The 20525-nt window shown below is 40.7% G+C and overlaps 1 protein-coding gene across 2 annotated transcripts in view; it reads left to right on the forward strand.

Moving 5' to 3' along the window:
- Window positions 1-295: 295 nt before the first annotated feature.
- Window positions 296-20525, forward strand: part of PRKAR2B (protein kinase cAMP-dependent type II regulatory subunit beta) — a 117328-nt gene continuing 97098 nt past the window's right edge. Inside the window, exons 1-2 of one of the 2 annotated variants that reach the window (XM_075208798.1) lie at window positions 296-1014; window positions 1311-1583. In XM_075208798.1, the coding sequence (XP_075064899.1) occupies window positions 1313-1583 (271 nt within the window). In that variant the 5' untranslated portion in view covers window positions 296-1014; window positions 1311-1312. The remainder of the gene's footprint in view (window positions 1015-1310; window positions 1584-20525) is intronic. The other variant, XM_075208797.1, reaches the window with a different exon arrangement.

A 20525-nucleotide genomic window follows, 5' to 3' on the forward strand; every position in this document is an offset into this window, starting at 1 on the left:
CTGCACTGCCCGGGGGCCCCATAATGTAGTTAAGGTGCCCTGCACCATAGAGGACAGAGCACAGAGGAGACAGGTCTTTGGTTTTTCGTGACTGTTGCCCTAGTGAATAATTTTAATAAATAGTCACGATATTTCAATCCTTATCGAAAATAGTTGTGTTGAAAATGTTGTGGATAATATGTCTCATAATATCTCTATACAGTCAGAGAGCAGCGTGCCGCTCCCCGCTACACTATGCCCACTCTCCCGCGCTATGGCCGCTGTGTAGACGCAATCACTCACATAGATGGTTGTCATGGTTTCTAGGGGGTCACATGTGTGCAGCGAGCTCCTCTGTAGCTGACAGGCGGCACGGTAGCGGCGGCTGCGGGAGGCGGAGGATGCTGTACCCTCTATACCACTGACACTAGAGCGAGCAGGCGCTAATGCCGACTGCAGACAGGATTATATTGCCGCGGCGGCTCTCACAGTGATGAGGGTGCAGGCTTCCAGTCGGCCGCTGATTTTGTGTTTGTAGTTACCACCCGCGCATTTACTTCTCTTGCTGGGGAGCAGGCTAACTGTGAAGTATCAAAGCAGCGGCGTGGGAAGGTATTCTGCATCATTGATGTAATTGTATGGGGAATCTCTGCAACTGAGGACCTCTGGATTGGTGTTTCTTCCTCCATCACAACTATATAGTGTTTTGTGTCCTCCGGAAGCAGCACCAAATCCCCTGGATTGTCTTCCCTCCTGCTGAGTGGCTGTCTGGATTTATGTCCCTGCACCAATAACCTCTAATGCACCGTATCCCTTCCTGCTTTTTGGACTAGCATCACTTTTGCTAATGACTTGCTTTATTTCCTTTTTCTAAATCCGCCTTTATTATCCAATTCTGTATATTCAAACCTTTCACAGTGGTTACTGCCTGGCTGTGTCTGTGCATTCATTCTGCTGGACCTCAATAACTTCTACCTTTATGAATGTATGCATTTAGGGAATATCTTATTTAAAACATAAGTGTATCCCTTTCAGGTAAAGCCATTCCTCTCTCTGTGAGCTTGCCTTTCTTTCCTGAAGCAGTATATCAATGACAGTGGCTATTTCATATCTCCTGCTCTCCTCTATGTATCTGCTCATTTCCACATTCCTTACCTGGACAACCTGTCATTGTCTAGCTACCAACAGAGAAGCACAATCCACGGCTTTCCTTGTGCTATAGATATATACACGCTTACATTCATATATTTATATATTCTTCTGTATAGATATTGACTTTTTTTTTTTCTTTTTACTTGCCACTTAAATCCCTAATTTGATCGTTGCCCCAGGAATGAGTATAGAAATCCCAGAGGGGCTGACGGAGCTGCTGCAGAGGTTTACAGTGGAGGTGCTGAGGAAGCAGCCTGAAGACCTGCTGGAATTCGCCCTGCAGTACTTTACCCAACTGAAGGAGTCTCAGAGCCAGGGGGCTACCCTAAGTCATGGCACGGACTTCCCTTTCAGACACTCCAAAGGAGTCAACTTTGCTGATGAGCCCATGCAAACGGACTCTGAAAATGGTGATGAAGAGGAAGATGATGATGATGAGGAGGAATTTGTTCGTGAGTGTCATTTAGATACATTATAGTTTCTTTGTTCTTTTGGTTTGTGTTTTAGGCTAATATTTTGATAAAGGTATCTTTTTGTGCAAGTGGTAACTGTACATGTTGCAGAATAAGCTGTCTATACTGTATTCATAGAGACAATACAGCCAAGGAATAAATAAATCTGCATACTGTAATCCATGATCCATCAAAATCATCTGCATTCACATCAGTACACACATCCATGGTAGCAGGTTATACCTTGCCTACTAATTTATCTTTAATCATACTGTTTGAATATGGCTTTCTGTGGTTTTTTTTTAAAGTAATTACAGATTTATAGGCATTGCCATATATGGAAAGTATACAGTGGCCATTAAAATGGTTTAATGGTTGACAGCTCTAGATTGCTTCTTTCTGCAGAGATCGGAAACATGATGGGTAAATCTATAAGCTATTCAAAACAATGTTTAAGAGAATCCTCTCGGAAGAGCAGAAGATATGCAAGACTTGTCTGTCACCTACTTTACATAAAAGCAGTAATAATGACAGCAAATGGGTTAAAGATGATAGCCAGCCTTTCTTTATTGCTGAGGGTTGTATTAATGTACCACATAAAGGATGCATGTGTGTCACACAGTGTATATCCTGTTAAAATGGAGGAAATATGTGCTTGTCACATTGTAATATGTGAAACTGCTTGAGTGCAAAACCACACTTATTATTTTATTTCTATCTTTTGTTTTACACGCCCAGCATATTGCTTTTATTTTATTTTTGGCAAACCTATCAGGTGATTAATATTGCATCCTATTCTGTTGAACTGTTGTTCATTCATATACTGTATTTGTAAAATGGGCTGGAGTATTTTCTTTCAGGATGTGCGGGATCTATCAGCCAATCACAGACTACAGCACTTTGCTTATAATGAATGGAGGCATCTGCTAGGCATCTTAAAGCTGGAAAGAAAAATTCCCATGTAAATGTAATAAGCCCTCCCTATATCTCAGCCCTCAGAATGCATGTAAGAATTGGCATTATAGCAAGGGTGGTGTTGTAAAACAGTGATGTGTATTTGAATTATTACATTTGAGCACTTTTGATAAAAATATTTTGCTTTAAATTGTTTGTTTAAAGACATGGCTATGGCATAGCTGCTAACTTTAGAGTGTACTTATTAAGTTTTATTTTATATTGATGTAAACATAGGGTATTTGTACTGGATCAAACAATTTTCCATAGCTGCCAGGTGTCTGGAAGATCAATTGTCTTGTATCAGAAAATTACTACTAATACTAATTAATATACACTCGGGAACTGATTCATTATGTAAGGTAAGGCAAAAGAATGAGTAAGATTTCTCCTGACAAAACCATGTTACAGTGTAAGGGGTGCAAATTAGTTTATTACTTTGCACATAAGTTAAATACTGGTTGTTTTTCATTTAGCACGCAAATACTTGATAGCTTTATTTTTATGCTGAATTTTAAAGTTTATCTAGGACATGCCCTACCCCAACTATAAATCTGTCCCCATATTTAAAATTTAAATCTCCCTCCAATGCAACATGGTTTTGCCAAGGTGCAAAATTACTCACTTTTTTGCTTTACTTTCCTTAATGAATAAGGTCCTCAGTGTTCACTTTATTAGTTACACCTATACTTCTGCTTGTTAATGCAAACATCTAATCAGGCAATCATGTGACATCGACTGCATAAAATCATGCAGATGCGGTCAATAGGTTCAGTTGTTCAGACAACACTTCTTAATGGGGAAGACCTGTGATCTAAATAACTTTGACTGTGGAATTATTGTTGATGCCAGATGGGGTGATTTGAGTATCTCAGAAACTGCTGATCTTCTGGGATTGTCACGCACAACAGTCTCTAGAGTATACAGACAATGGTGCGTAAAACAAAAAACATCCAGTGAGCAGCAATTCTGTTGGCAAAAACACCTTATTAATGAGAGAGGTCAGAAGAGAATGACTAGAGTGGTTTACGAAGGCAACAGTAATTCAAACACCATGCATTATTTAACATATCTTGAATTCTGATTAGCTCCTGGAACATTTATACATTTATTTACGATTATTACTGGTAGCTTTTTTATATAATACAACTTGTATTTACATTTAGTTGACCTCTGAAGATGGTTTGGTCTATGAACATTGTCCCTAACTGTTGACACTGGTAAACCCTGCACATTACCACTTATATTGTTTTCTATGTTCAATGTAATTTTTAAGACCTGTTTAACTTGGATCACCCACCTTATTGTATTCAATCTTCCTCTTCAGCTTGTTGAGGATGTTCTCCGATTAGATTCTATTGCAGTACATGACTGTGTTGATTATTTGGTTGGCATTGGCCTTTCTTCTCATTTGAGTATATAAGTGAGGAAAGTCCTACATGCTACAGAAGCAGTTTTATAATCTATAGTTAGATAGTGGAAGAAACAGGGATCCTAACAGTTCATATATCAAAGTTATTAGTATATGTTCTTATGCCTTCCATAAGTAGATGTGGCTAGACACAAAGTCATATGTGTGTGTATAGCAAGGGAAATCTCAGCATTCTTCATGGGGTGCCTCATAGTGTAAAACCAGGCATTTATTTAAGCTTCTTAAAAACAAAATCATTCCAGCTCTATTCTGGCATATGGGGTGTAGAATATCCCCACACATAATGTATAGTTGAGCGGTGTATCTTTAATTCAGTTCATTAATTGTTTATGAAGCTTAAATAAATATTTGTTTTTACACTAAAGGGGAGATTCAATTCAGCGATGTGTTTCTGGAACAGTCCACGGAGACACATCCCGCCAATGTTGAGGGTGGAGTTTCTGTTCATTTTTCCTTGCATTCGATAGAGGTACGAGGAAAAATGAGTGGAGATTCCTTACCATAATAGCCGACAATAAGCACAGCAGGACTTCACGATGATGTCCGTCCGGTTGCACATTGCGACCTATTGAATCTTCCCCCTAAGAGCCACCCCTTCTCTACATATATCAGCTGACCCGTGAAGAATCGATTGCTTTTCCCCATGCACCCTCGCAGGCAATATCCACAAGCTCATGCATGTGCATATGTATATAAGAATGGCCTGAGGAAGAGGTAATTTAACCCTTACCACTTTGGGTCAGTGATACTCAGCTACCCATGTGATATTTTGTTTAATTGTTAAGATTTTTTTATTTTTTTTTATCAATGTGCCTATAGCAACCAATCAGATTCTAGGCAACATCTCCACTTTTTCAAACCTGCCGTTTAGTAAATATACCCCTTAGTGTTAAACATTGGAGCTCCAGCACTGGACTTATTGGATTTCTCAAAGGAACTTTACTTACTAAATGTAAACGGACATGGTAATAGCGAGACAAATATGCTACTGAGCATTTAATAACTACTCTCATTAATTAAACAATTAATTAAAAGGTTGCTTCCCATTTATCCAGGAAAAACATTCCTTTTCTACTCTAAATTAACTTTGTTTTAGACATATGTATCACTATATAGCATTCAGATACATAGCATAGGATAGGATAAAAAATATTTATGTATTTTCAATAAAGCATAACTGTTTAGCCTATATAGAATAATACATCAAGCTTCTTTTACTCTGAATTCTGAAGGGTTTTATACGTGTTTACCTGAATTGTCTGCAACTCAGATTCCATTCCAGAATACAACTGCCATTTCTCTCAAGTATTACTACAATTCTTATCTTTGCTAAATAAAACTCTGCTAATGCCAACTTTATTACTATATATGCACCAGATGATCCTATATTATATGTAACTGACAAGCGAAATAGAGATGAATATAGGGAAAAAATAAAGGAAGAGGGAGTAAGAAACATAGAAACCAATCATAATGGAACATTGAGTGAGATTGCACTCACGACACATAACATATGAAACCTGAGCAAAACTAAAAACATTAAGTGTGCGTCAGATAAGAGACAAGTAAAAAAAACTTGATGGAAGGGGAAAGAGGTGAGAATTATTCACTATGAAGTTGGCAAGTTTTGGTTTAGAGTATCAGTTATTATGCAGTGGGGGGTTCAGCCTTAAAGTGGTTTTATCAAAGTGTTCATGTTCTTATAAAGTTGTCGGGAGCACCAGGATAATTTAATAATTTGAAAGGGTTCACGAAAATATCTCCGCTGTGTCCGTGGGGAGAATGAGCCAAGTGCTCTGTGTCTTTAATTGTTAGTCGGTTAGTCTTAAAAGAAAGAGTTGTAGAATATTTCAAATTCAGTAACTTACAGGATCCCAAACAGCATGGATTTACTTGGGGAGGAGGAGGAGGGGGGGTGGGGGGGGAATCATGTCAAACAACTCTTATTGACTTTTATAACTGGGTGACTAAAGTAATAGATCAAGGCAGGGCTGGACTGGGACTAAAAATCAGCCCTGGCATTTAAAGTACACAGGTCCACCTTAATTTCAGCAGGAAATCGTGTGCTGCCGCGCAGCGTCTGTGCCGAAAAGGGCGTAACCACGTTGTGTTGTGGACGTGGCCAACATGGGGCATTGATACATACATTATAACAAAACATTACACCCTCCCAGCCACATCATGCCATCCCCCCAGGCACATAATGACACCCAGCCCATTGTACTTATCATCATCATCATCAGTTATTTATATAGCGCCACTAATTCCGCAGTGCTGTACAGAGAAGCTTACAATTTAAATTTATTAACATAGACACACACACACACACACACACACACACACACAGACAGAGAGACTAGGGTCAATTTTGATAGCAGCCAATTAACCTACCAGTATGTTTTTGGAGTGTGGGAGGAAACCGGAGCACCTGGAGGAAACCCACGGAAACACAGGGAGAACATACAAACTCCACACATAGTTATCTATGCCTCTGATGCTGCAGACATCCATCAGGGTGGGAACTTCCTGTAGAATCCTCGGCTTGTTCTGCAGGCTGTGTACTATCCAGGGATTGGGAGCAGCTATCTTCTCCCTCCTGCTAACCAGAGCTGGATTAACGCTTGGGGGGGCCTGGGGTATTTAAGACAGGGGGCCCCTATTATGTAACATGGTTATCATTTTAGACAAATACACAGGCAATACTTTGTGCAATACTGTTAGTTGCACGCAGCTCTGCCTTCACAAGCAGTACAGTGTGAAGTGGAACATACCTCCCAACTGTCCTTGTAGTCCAACCAAATCTCACTAAACGAGACATTCACCAAAATTCAGGACCGTTGGCAGACAGTCCTGCTCTCTCTCACCTGTTCTTGTCATTTTCACCACCTGTGGCTGCTGGTATCTTTAGTTGCTGCTTGTCTAGATCCTGGAATGTTGGAGGCCCTATTTGGAAGAAAAAATGGGTACATGTAATTTAAAAAACCAGCCCTAGTGTTTAATCAATACAACCCATGTTTTATAATTAGACCTTCCTCCAGCCTCAACATTAAAATACTAGTGGAACATACACACAACATTTTTCCCCCCAGCACACTGCTATAGCCAGCAACAGATCTGCCATTTCTACTGTAGATAAAAATGCAAAAGTCTTTGTTGCACACATTTGCAAATGTATGTTTAAGCCATCCGCCACGCCAAGGCGCTTTTGCTAATAGGATGGTCCTACTCTAAACAATGAGAGTCCCATATATTTGGGCCATACATATGTGTTTTTAAATTGAGAGCCAACTTACCAAAGAGGTACCCCAGAAGCCTCCAAACAGCAATTCAGTGCCAATACCCCCTCTCAGCTACTGACACCAACATGCCTCTCAGACAAATACAAAAGTGGAAGCTGCTCAAATAAATTTATAGGCCATAACAGGTGCTTGAAAGGGTGGGGTTATCCTGCAAGGAACATACACACAACATTTTTCCCCCAGCACACTGCTATAGCCAGCAACAGATCTGCCATTTCTACTGTAGATAAAAATGCAAAAGTCTTTGTTGCACACATTTGCAAATGTATGTTTAAGCCATCCGCCACGCCAAGGCGCTTTTGCTAATAGGATGGTCCTACTCTAAACAATGAGAGTCCCATACATTTGGGCCATACATATGTGTTTTTAAATTGAGAGCCAACTTACCAAAGAGGTACCCCAGAAGCCTCCAAACAGCAATTCAGTGCCAGTACCCCCTCTCAGCTACTGACACCAACATTCCTTTCAGACAAATACAAAAGTGGAAGCTGCTCAAATCAATTTATAGGCCATAACAGGTGCTTGAAAGGGTGGGGTTATCCTGCAAGGAACATACACACAACATTAAAATACTAGTATTCACATTTAATAAATAAATCTATTTCCCTGCCTCCAAACAACCCCAGGAATAAATAAAATAGCATTTACTTTTAAGAAATATAACTATTTCCCACAACCATCACTGCCATTAATTAATTTATATTCACATTTAATAAATAGACATTATTTTTTTGCCAAACAGCTCCACTTTCAATTTATAGCCCCCAAAACACCCCAGCATTAAATTAAATTAAAGGTCCAATCACCCCTTAAATTGCTAGGCCCCAATATTAAAGTGATCCACATCACCCCACAAATAAAATAGCACAAATTAAATAATTAGACCTCACCTAAACTTCAGCATTAATTTAATAGCCTACCTCCCACATTATATTAACACTCTTCCCCTTCCCTCATGCCTGAGTACGTGCCCCCAATTGATATTGAGCCACCATAGAGCCCACAAATCATATTATGCCACATTCGTACCCCAGTTCATACAATAGTGCCCCCAAATCATATTATACCACAATACTACCCCCAGTTGATATTATGCCACAATAGTGCCTTCAAATAATTTTATGCCATACAGTTGTGCCCCCAAATCATATTATGTCATACAGTAGTGCCCCCAAATAATAGTATGCCACACAGTAGTGCCCAAAAATCATATTCTGCCACAGAGTGAACATATTAGCACCACTAAATTATGTTTGTATAAACTGTGAGTTTATATAAATATTCATTAGGAATAATTATGGACTGTACAGCATCCTTCCCCCCTCCCCCATGCACAGTGCACTAATTGCCCGGGATCGGCACATCTGACCATCGGCCCTCATGGCATTTCCAGTCCGGCCCTGAATCAAGGGGGGGGGGGGGCATAAATGTATAAATACATTAGACTGTACAAAGAAGGACAGCTAAAATGGTACATGGCCTGCAGCACAAAACTTACCCGGAAAGACTAAAGACTAAAAGATCTTAATATGTATAGTTTGGAGCAGAGAAGGAAACGGGGAGATATGATAGAGACTTTCAAACATATCAAAGGTTTTAACAAGGTACAGGAGGGAAGCATTCTTCAAAGGAAGATAAGTACTAGAACATGAGGACATGGACTGAATCTGGAGGGAAATAGGTTCAGAGGAAAAACTACTACACAGAAAGGGTAGTGGTTAAGTGGAATAGCCTCCCAACAGAGACGGTTGAGGCTATTACAGTAGAGCAATTTAAACATGCTTGGGATAGACACAAGGACATTGTTACAAAGATTAAAAAATTAAATAAAATAAGGTTTGAGGTTACCATAGGTTAAAAATTGGGCAGACTAGATGTGCCAAATGGTTCTGCTGTCAAATTCTATGTTCTATGTTGGCCAGGTGTGATAACATCATACAATGAATCCTGTGCTGACATCAGTTCAGGAGGTAGACTGAGGAGGAGCACAGTAACATACATATGTCATTTTATTTTATTCTTATGCTTGTCCTATTTGACAAGTAATGACTGAATGGTAAAGGCAAGCAAATATTCTACCATTTTATATAATAATTTGTGACATTTGGACCATGTTTCCTTTGAAATCTATGACTATTTTACCTCATCTTTCCAATAAATGTTTAAGCTCTCATCCATGTTAAGAATTAAAATATGTAGATAAATTATATGACAACATATTTGTAAATCTTTTGCTTAACACTTAAAGGAAAAAAAAATGCCCCCCCACTATTTAAATATAAGCTGTATGGGTGCTATCATATGTGGACTTTACTAAAATGCAAATTCATTCATCAATGTTATTTTTTTTTAGAGCTAGAGAGCTGAACTGGTTTCTTTGTTTGGTGCATCACCTATGAATGTATTCTTGTTTTGTCAATATGTGGGTCACATATACAATGCTAAAAATATGTTTTACACAAATCCTAATGAATCTTATTTATAAATGCAGTATGAACATGGTGCAGTGCATAATCCTTTTTGGTATTATTCTAGGCGGACAGCACTACCAAAGTGCATAGGTTTTATGTAGCAATGTGGTAGGATTTGCAGAGAAGCAGAAGTTTGTACCTTTGGTGGGAGGTGTGTGACAGTGAAAGTATGGAGTAAGTGCAACGGTGTCTCTACTTTTGCATAGCAATTCAAAAATGAAATTTAATCTAGTAAAGAGAGATTATTGAAATCAGATAAAGGGGTGAAAAAGGCAAATTTTTAGGGTGATCCTTGCTGTGTGGAGGGCACACGGCCCTTTTCACTCCACAAAAAGACTTGATTGTTACACTTGCTCTGTGCTGGTGAAGGCCTATGTCTTTTAAAGAGATGCATCTTGCTCCTCCACATGCACTTTGGCGATGAAGAGCATTTTCTATTTCCTAGTTCACCAATCTTTAACCTCAAAGATTGGGATTCCTTCTGTACTTCCACTTGGACCACAATTTTTAAATCGTACAAATTCTAAAGCAAAGACTGGAAGTCTCTTCTAGTAATGAGCGTGAGGACCTCATCGTTGTTTTGGAGGAGAGTTACATTTTTTGTTTATTGCTGCTGGGGACATTTGTTTCTTAACATAGTATGCTTTCACCCCCTGCCAGTTACTTGCCCTTCGGCATGTTTAATAAGCAGGATGTGTTAAAGAGATTGGCTCATGAAAGGGTGTAAGTACTGTTAGGGAGTACATCTGTGATCAATCTAGCGGTTAGAAGGGAGCATTAGTTAAGTGTTACAGTCGAGTCCATAAATATTGGGACATCGACACAGTTCTCATATTTTGGGCTCTATACACTACCACAATGGATTTGAAATGAAACAAAACATGTGCTTTAACTGCAGACTTTCAGCTTTAATTTGAGGGAATTTACATCCAAATCAGGTGAACGGTGTAGGAATTACAATGGTTTCTATATGTGCCTCACACTATTTAAGGGACCAAAAGTAATGGGACAATCGTTGTAATTCCTACACTGTTCACCTCATTTGGATGTAAATTCCCTCAAATTAAAGCTGAAAGTCTGCAGTTAAAGCACATCTTGTTTGTTTCATTTCAAATCCATTGTGGAAAAATATGAGAATTGTGTTGATGTCCCAATATTTATGGACTTGACTGCATGTCATATTTTCTGTAGGTGGCATTTCTGAGCCAAAAAGGGAAGTGAGAGTATTAATAATGCTTTTTGTAGTTGTATGTATTAGTTTATAACTTTGCTTTTATCAGAACCCTCTTGGGGTGTTACAGGGAAGTACCATTAGCAATATACAGTGTATTTTCAAGAGGTAGACACAGGGCCCACTTGTAGGAATGGGACCAAAAGCAGTTATGCCAAGAGCGAAATGTATGTGAATACACGTTAATCAAATTTGTTAAGTTTAGTAGATCTAACTCATTATTTAAATTTGGAGGAAAAATCCTCTTGTTTTTTTATCTTTTACACACTCTTGTTTCAGTTGGCTACTATTGGGGCCTGTAAGGTTCTTGTAAGTTACGGTCCTTGCAGACATAAGAGTCTCCTGTTATGGGAGATAGAGCACCCAAAGTGTGATAATTGGGCTTTCTTTGAGATCTGCTGGTTAGGGAAGATGAGAGGCAAGTGCCTGTTTTCAAGCATCTGTTGTTTGAATGGTTTATAGGACAATACTCAGACCCACTCTGGTGAGTGCAGGTGATTCTCTGTGCCCCTGGTGATCTGTTTATATTGTGAATTGGGAGTAATGGTGTTTGTCCCATTTAAATACATAACGTGGAAGAGTTCTGTGTAACCAACAGGAAATCAAGCAGTTGGCTTTTGGCCTGGTCTAAGCCACAAGTTGGTGTCTTAGGCTTAAATTTGGAATCTTGATCATGCCAGGGTATGGTTTACTTATGAGTGCCCCAAATGTGTTGCTGCGGTAGTAGGACGCTGCTTGCCTCCACATCTTGGTTTTGGGCCGCGGATACACATTCTTTGTTTTAGTATGGTATCCCAATCACGTGAAGGTACGTAGTGAGGGGTTGAACATGATAGGGTGCCAAGTGATTTGGGGAGCTGTCTCTCGTGTGATGAGGGCTGCAGTGCTCAGTGCCAGTCTGGTGCTTTCGAGGTAAGAGTTAAGCCTCACCTCAGATTTGGGTCTGTCTGGCTGCAATAAAATAATGGCTGCATACAGCTCATTGAGAGCATTACAGAGTTGTTTTTCATGTTTGTAAAGAAGCATTAATAATGCCCATAGATTTGGTCTAGAGCTCTGAAGAATAAGTCTGGTCATCTTGGCAGTTAATTTCTAGATATACTTTGCTCAATGTATCAAACGTTCAAACACACAATAGTACCATATATCATAAAGACAGTTTCAATGTGCCCTCACCCTACTGAATAATTTGAGCCATAAATAAGGTTAAACTGACTACTACTTTAGCAGAAAAAAAATTGAAAAATTTATGAAAAGGATGATTAGAAAGTTGTAGGCCTTTGGATTTTGATGATATTTCCACCTCTGCACGCCTAGGTGTACTTCTAGCTTGCGTATGTTTCTCTTGAGAGTGGAAAGTAGGCATGTGCTTTGATGTGTTCTGGATGGATCTTTTAGGGACACTGAAACAAAGCAAAACAAAGATGTTTTCTAGTGTGCTTCATAAATGACCTCCAATGTTTGGTTTCAGTTTCCTTGTATTTTCTCTTGGGTGCAAATATTTATTTATGCATTGTTCAATCAATTACATTTTATATTGTAGTTTGCAGAGCATAAATAATACTGACATTTTGTTAAACTAAAATTATGAAGCCATGGCTTTGCAAAGTTTCTGTGATCCTATTTATCTCACATGAAACATTTGTGAGAAAGTGAGAGAGAGAGAGATCTCTAGACCTGGTATAAAAAATATAAAAATGCTAAAGTTGTGAAAATTAATACAATCCTCAACAGTAAGGCCAGCTACAGAGTTTCAGAACCATGTTGATGAGCTATGCACTTGTTGTTTTTGTGTACTATGTATGGAATACTCTGTTATCCATATCACACCCTTATAATTTTCACCAAATCTCAACTATGCCATAAAGTGAGAGTAAACTTGAGGCTACCACCCTTTGGGTGTAGTTTGTGCAAGGTGAGTGGGTGGTACCTGTTTATGCAGTTTAGACCGTGTTTGCTCCTTCATCTTTTCCAGGTACTAACAAAATGTAGGAGACTTTGGAGGAGGCCATCTGCAAGAGCAAATGCAGAAAGGCTGTTAAGTAGGATCCTTGGCATGACGTGGTTAGAGGAGGTGGTGGTGGTGGACGGCATAGCGGCATTAATGCAGAGGAAGGGGAACAGGTGGGTCCAATTGCATGGTTCCTGTGCAGAGTGAAGCTATTGCACATGGGAATTCATAGGCCATGTAAAAATTATCTAGGCCTGGAGTCAGGAGCAGCCCTAACAGGAGGTGGCTATAAGGAGGAAATGAGTCTCAAGTACTGGTGCTCTGAGTAGAAGATATGTGATGGGAGCTGTTTGTAGTTTACCCCTTGTAGAGTTCAACAAGAGTTTTACCACAATTCTGCATTCTTCTGTAAGGAACTCTAGGGGAACAAAAGATGATGTGGAGGCTTGGGCAAACCACTCTTGAGAAGTCCTATAGGATAAAAGAGCATTATTCTAATTGGTAGTCAATTATTTTTTGTTTTTTCACACTTTCATTATCCAATCTGGAGACCAAGAAGTGCTTAGGTGTACTCAAGATTTGTGTTCCTTTGAACCTCTCTAGATTATATTTTTGTTTCCTTGGTTTTTGTTGGGGCGATCAGTATTTTGAGGATATTTGACTGCCTATGGCATGTTTAATGTTTTTACATCTGAGATGTTTAGTTCCTTTTTTGTCTATGTGCTTTGGGTTATAATACAGCCTTTATTATTACATTGATGACTTTCGTTTGTGGGTCTCACTGAGTTAGGGGTATGTGCCTACTTTTGTCCTTTTTTGTCTATGTGCTTTGGGTTATAATACAGCCTTTATTATTACATTGATGACTTTCGTTTGTGGGTCTCACTGAGTTAGGGGTATGTGCCTACTTATTAGTGACTTTTCAGGAAATGATGAAATACTTTGGCGTGCCATTGCCTGTTAACTAGACTGGATATAGAAATTAAAACAATGTCAATATAGTACTGGCCTCAGAGACAAATTGGGAAAGTTGAGGTCCTTAGAGCCATGAATAACATACACATAATAATCAGTTTTAGTCATTATAGCCATAGGGTAAAGTTTCAAGTATTAAGAATAGCAATAAGGAGATCACTCTATGAATAATGACTGAAAGACAGACAATCATTTTTTATAGGGGGTTAGAATTGGTTTACCAAGGGACAACAGAAAACCAAGGTAAGGTTGGGGGGCGAGAGGTCCAGGAATGGGTCCATCCATCAACACCGATTGGTTTGTGGCTGCAGCGTGCTAATTAAAGCACTAGGTGTAGTCAGGCTTTATGGTTCCCAGACCTTTTCAAAGTGTTTTGGAAAAATGGTTGATAATACATGTAATGTATTCCATACGAGTTGGTAGGGTGGTTGCAGCCATAATGTGACATATCAATTTATTCTGGTGTTGAGTAGCCAATGGCATTGTGAACAGGAGCAAATAATATTTTAGAGAGAGAGGTACATCTACCTAAAATATTGTGAATAATAATTGCTTAATGCTGCTCCATAAGGTATGAAGGTTAGGACAGATTCACCATATATGAAAGAAGGTAGCCAGAAGGGTAGAGCTCCTCCAACATCCATCCGATTCAAAGAAGATACTATGCTGCTGAACTTGGACATAATACCAACGGTATAATAACTCGTACACATTTTCCTTGACCTTAACACAATTAGAGCTTGAGGAGGTCTGCTCCCAGATCTCTGTGCAAGCCTCCCCATCCATAGCATCTTCAAGGTAGCTCATATGGATGTGTTGGAGAGCTTATAATCATAAGCAGCTCTGCATATAAAGCTGAGACCAAACTATTAATATAGTCCTTGTTTTTGAGCCTGAAGAGTCCCAGTCTTAATGTGGGCTCTTGGACACTAGGGTTTTACCTGTGGGTAGGGTGTTTTTTCAGTGTCTGGCTTGTGTGACTCAGGGTGTCAAGGAAAAGATGCACTTGATTAAGGAGTCCTGTACGATGAAGGATATGGTGGCAACTGCAGGACATTCATACCCTTGAGCTGTTCACCAATGCTGCCATATCAATAGGTTTTACTGGTCTAGATTTTGGGGTTTCTTTTCTTCTGTTGATAGCAGTGGAGTTGTTGGGTGATACTGATGGAGTATCTGGTTGGTTTGGTTTGCAACTTAATGATGGATCATTTCTGGTGGCGCTCTTTGGAGGTTTGTTTTGAGATGTCTGGTATTATTATTATTTATTATTATTATCATTTATTTTTTAGGCGCCACAAGATTTCCGCAGCGCCGTACACAGTACAAACAGTAGACTATACAGGGTGAAACAGTACAGAACAATAAACAAAAATACCAATACTTCAGAAACTCCAGGCAGGCTGCTGCAATAAGCACGGAGCAGAAGAGCAGGTGAGGAGACGGGAGGGAAGAGGGCCCTGCTCATGTGAGCTTACATCCTAAAGGAGGGTAGACAGAAGCAGGCACAAGGGGAGCCAGAAGAGAGAAGGGAGAGCGAGTGGAGGAGGGTGAGGTGGTTAAGTAGATGGTAGGCTTTGCGGAAGAGGTGAGTTTTCAGTGCACGTTTGAAGCAGCACAAAGTAGGAGAGAGACGGATGGAAGGAGGGAGGTCGTTCCAGTGAAGAGGGGCTGCACGGGAAAAGTCTTGGATTCTGGAGTGGGAAGAAGTGATAAGAGAGGAGGAGAGGCGGCGATCATTGGCTGAGCGCAGGGAGCAGGCCGGAGTGTGTATGGAGAGGAGGTTAGAGATGTAGGGGGCAGTAGAGTGGGAGAGAGCCTTGTAAGTGGTGGTGAGGAGCTTGAAGAGGATTCTATAGGGAAAGGGAAGCCAGTGTAGGGCGAGGCAGAGGAGGAGCGGCGTGAAAGGAAGATGAGTCTTGCAGCCGCGTTGAGTATAGAGCGGAGGGGGGAGAGATGGGAGTGGGGGAGGCCAGTGAGGAGAAGGTTGCAATAATCCAGGCGGAAGATGATGAGTGCGTGGAAGATGGTTTTGGTGGCATCCTAAGAGAGGAAGGGAGGGATGTGGGTGATGTTGCGTAGTTGGAAGCGACAGGACTGGGCAAGGGAAAGAATTTGGGGGGCAAAAGAGAGAGAGGAGTCAAGGTTGAAGCCTAGGCAGTGGAGTTGGGTGACAGAAGAGATGGTAGTGTTGTTGACGACAATAGAGAGGTCATGGTGGGATGGCAGTCTGGGCGGAGGAAAGCCAATGAGTTCCGTTTTGGAGATATTGATTTTAAGAAAACGCTCGGACATCCAGGAGGAGATGGCGGAGAGGCAGTCAGATACCCAAGAGAGGAGGGTGGAGGAAAGATCGGGAGAAGAGATGTAGAGTTGAATGTCGTCAGCATACAGGTGATACTGAAGACCAAAGGAGGAGATGAGAGCGCCAAGTGAGGAAGTATAGAGCGAGAAGAGTAAAGGGCCGAGAACAGAGCCCTGCAGGACTCCTACAGGGAGAGGGTAGGGGGAGGAGGAAGAACCAAAAGTGGATACAGAGAAGGAGCGGTTAGCAAGGTATGAGATGAACTAGGCAAGGACAGATCCAGAGAGGCCAAGAGAGAGAAGGGTTTGCAGCATGAGGGGGTGGTCCACGGCGTCAAAGGCTGCGGAGAGGTCAAGGAGAATAAGTAGGGAGAAGTGACCCTTGGACTTGGCCGATAGGAGATCATTAGGAACCTTGACCAGGGCAGTTTCGGTGAGGGTGGAGGGGACGGTAGCCAGATTGGAGAGGGTCAAGGAGGGAATAGTCGGAGAGGTGCCTGCCGAGGCGGCTGCAAGCAATCCGCTTGAGTAATTTGGAGGCATAGGGGAGTAGTGAGATAGGGCGATAATTAGCAATAGAGGTGGGGGCGAGATTGGGTTTTTTGAGGATAGGAGAGATTAGCGCGTGTTTAAAAGAGAAGGGGACTATACCAGAGAAAAGAGATAAGTTGAAGAGGTGAGCGAGGTAAGAACAGGCAGTGGGAGAGAGAGAGCGCGAAGGAGGTGAGAGGGGATGGGTCGAGAGGACAGGTAGAGGGTGGTGGGGAGGAGAGAATAAGGGAGCGGACTTCTTCACCTGTAGTGGGGCAGAAGGAGCACCAGAGTTGGCTGTTGGGGGGAGGTGAAGCAATGAGAGAGGCGGGGGAAGGGGAGGAGGAGATGGTCAGTCTGATGGCCTCAATTTTGGACGAGAAAAAGGTGGCGGAGAGGGAAGGTGGGACAGACGGGGGGGAGAGAGTAGGGAGTTGCAAAGGGTGGCAAAGAGGCGGCGGGGATGGGAGGACTGAGAAGAAATGAGGGACTTGAAGAAGGTTTGTTTAGCGAGGGAGAGGGCAGAGCAGAAAGAGGAGAGGATGAATTTGAAGTGAAGGAAGTCAGCTAGGGAACGAGATTTTCTCCAGAGGCGTTCGGCAGTGCGAGAGCACTTTTAGAGGAAGCGGGTAAGTTTGGAGTGCCATGGTTGGGGAATAAGGCGGCGTCTGCGGATAGAGGAGGCCGGGGCGACTGCGTCAAGGGCAGTCGTGAGGGAGAGGTTGTAGAGAGAGGACGCCTGGTCAGGACAGGCCAGGGAGGGAAGGGGTGATAGGAGAGTTTCAATAGAGGTACAAAATATAGTTTTTAATTAGACATTTGCCCTAGGTGGAGAATGCAACAGCAGATGCACTATCTTGTTCCCAGTTAAAAGACTTTTGACAGGTGGTGTTAAAGGGGATTGGACTAGTAGTGTGGCAAATATGCTAATGAGCATTTAATAAATTATTTATAACTATTACCAGCAACAAACTCGTTGCGCAGGTAGTTCAGTTTTAACCCAAGGAATACAATTCCTTCTGTGCTCTAAATCTGCAGGTTCAGTATTTATATGATGACCTTATGCTTATATTGTAAAGAAAGACTGCATGCAGGATGTAGCTTCATTTAAGCTTTTCTTTTCTAATTCTTACAGTCTTATACATAATATAAAATTGTGTAGTAAGCAAATACAACAACAAGTTCTGTTTACTCTCTTTTCATAGATGTTTTGAAAGAGAGAGTTCTAAGCCTTCTGTAATGAGATTTAAAACCTTGCCTGTGGGAGGACCAAGGGGTTCTATGTTGACACGCCGCCCTTGAGAAATTTTCAGAATGCATTGAGAGAGATTTTTTTTTTTTGCCATTTGAGATTGGTTTGTTATAGGTGGCCTTTTCTTTTGCCTTTCTTGGGATTAGTGAATTGGTATCTCACTTGAGGCGTGATGGCAGAGGTGTTTTGTGGTAGGATCTGTGACAGATTGCATTTTTGGTGAGGCGATTCAAAACGGTTTGACTGGTTATGTTTGGATTGTTTTCCCTTTAACCTTTTCATGGGTTGGTATATGCCAAATGTCCCTATGTTGGGGTTTTTGCCTTTGAGTAGATCACAGGGTCCCTTTTACTGTCCTGGGTACAATGCTTTTTTGTCTAAGGTTACGTTCTGATTAGTGGCTGCAGAGCATCTTTTTTTCCTTGCAAAACATGAAATTTACATGTACTCAGGTGGAAACCAGAAATCGGCCTTCACCTCCTAATCCTTGACCTTTAACCCCAGGAAAGTGCATCAGACTGCCGTTTTAAAAACTTAAATACATTTTCCAACCAGGCACAGCATTCTATAAAACTGTTACTAGTTACTAGTGTGAGTCCATGTTCTACATTCTGCATAAAAATGAACTGAGCTACCAAATGATATTTTATTTGTGTGGGTAAATGATTGGTATCGGTCCCAAATGTAGAGCCAAGAATTGTTGCAATTCACCAAATTGCCTAGAAAGTTACTAAAGGAGGCAGGACTGGAAAGAAGGATGATGTCACCTTATTGTATGGACTTGACCAGGGGCAGGCTGTGCTGGGGGGCAGGGGGCATCTGCCCCCCGAGCCGGTCCCATAGTGGGCTAACTTGGGTTGGGTCACTGGACCATCTGCATTTTTTTTCCTTTAAAATGTTCCCAATAGGCTGCCGAGTCGAGTCTCGCAACCCAAGCTAAAATTTTCCAGCCCTTCCCTGGACTTGACATGGGGAGGAAATTAATATTACAGTTGTAATTAGATGTAAATAAATGGCATCTCATAAGTGACTTGGAGTTCTGCTTTCATTTTAAACGCATTGGGCTTCTATGGCTTCACTGATGTATTATCCTATTGTTATTGATGTGTAACCTGAGTTCTCCTTGACTAAAAATATACTTTGGTGCAGAAATATTGAACAAGCCATGCTTAACAGTTCATGCTTCACAGTGAGACAGGCAGATTCTTCAGACTGTAATTTGCATCTGAATTGTCACTCCATGAGGTATGTAATTAATGAAAATCCCTGTCCTTCGATTGGCCGTAGAATATGTGCCTGGTGGTTGTAGACACTGTTATGTTTCATTACATCACACTCCAGGCAGTGGCAAAACCTGATACAGATATTGAAGAGAAAAGAGTGATGATCATGCCGGGGGAATCAATGCTTTCATCCCTTTGCATTGTTGAAAATGACTTCTAAATCTGGAATTAACAATGTGAAAAAGGTCACCCCATCCAATAATGGTGAGTGAAACTCCAGACTGAAAGAGGATAAGGTTTTCTAGTGATTTCTATTACTCTTTACTATTCCAAAACTGTACCTATAACCATTTGAATCATGTAAAAGTGATGAAGGTTGGTGAATATATATAGCACCGAAGAAATATATGCATGTAGTTATAGCTGTGCAGTAATTTGTAACATTGTAATTTTTAGCTTGTATGAGTTTAAAGTATATCAATAAGAATACAAAATATGAATAAAATAGGAAACCTTGATCTTTCACCTTAGTTTGTTGTGAGTTATTGTCACTGGTGCATGTTAGTCTTGCTTTGTGTGACATTGCCTCAAAGATGAACCATGAATTATCTCTTAATAAATAAATTCTGCAAAATCCTGTAATGATGTGGTGATATCACAATGTCAGTTAGAGTTTCATGGTTTGGATTAATGTGCTGGCTCCTTGGGATTTGTGCATTTCTGTGAGCATTGCTGGAGGGCAGCCGTAGATGGAAAAAAAAATCTTGTTTGATGAAAGATTTAAAGTTCTTGCCTTTTTTGCTAGCTGTGTCATAGTCGCTCTTCATGCGCTAGTGGGCTTCACATTTGATTTTTAATTGAGAGATTACCATGTCTACAATACTCTATTCCCGGTGTATGATGTTAGCATTCAGACAGCCACAATATACTATGTGTAATGTTTTGAGAATGAATGTACTTTTGGAAATGTGGTCATATCTTATGATTATGTATGGTTTTTCAGTTATCATAGAAACATAACCATATGGTACATCTTTAGTAGAGTAATTGAAATGTAAACATAAGTACTGTTGCAACAACTAGTTATAGCAGTTAAACATGGTTATGAACATTTTTATATTTTAAATAAAATATCTGCATTAATAATTCACTATATGTAAAAGCTTTCTGATCAGTGTTGGGCATCATTTCCATCTGTTACAGAACGCATTGTATGTACAGCGCCATCATAGATTATCATTTCAGGTTATTTCAGTGTTCTCCCCAGCACCTATATCCAGGGTGCTCCATCCGGCTGTTTTTACTTGCCACCCAGCTGT

The sequence above is a fragment of the Mixophyes fleayi genome, chromosome 4 (genome assembly GCF_038048845.1).
Source record: "Mixophyes fleayi isolate aMixFle1 chromosome 4, aMixFle1.hap1, whole genome shotgun sequence".
NCBI classification, from domain to species: domain Eukaryota; kingdom Metazoa; phylum Chordata; class Amphibia; order Anura; family Limnodynastidae; genus Mixophyes; species Mixophyes fleayi.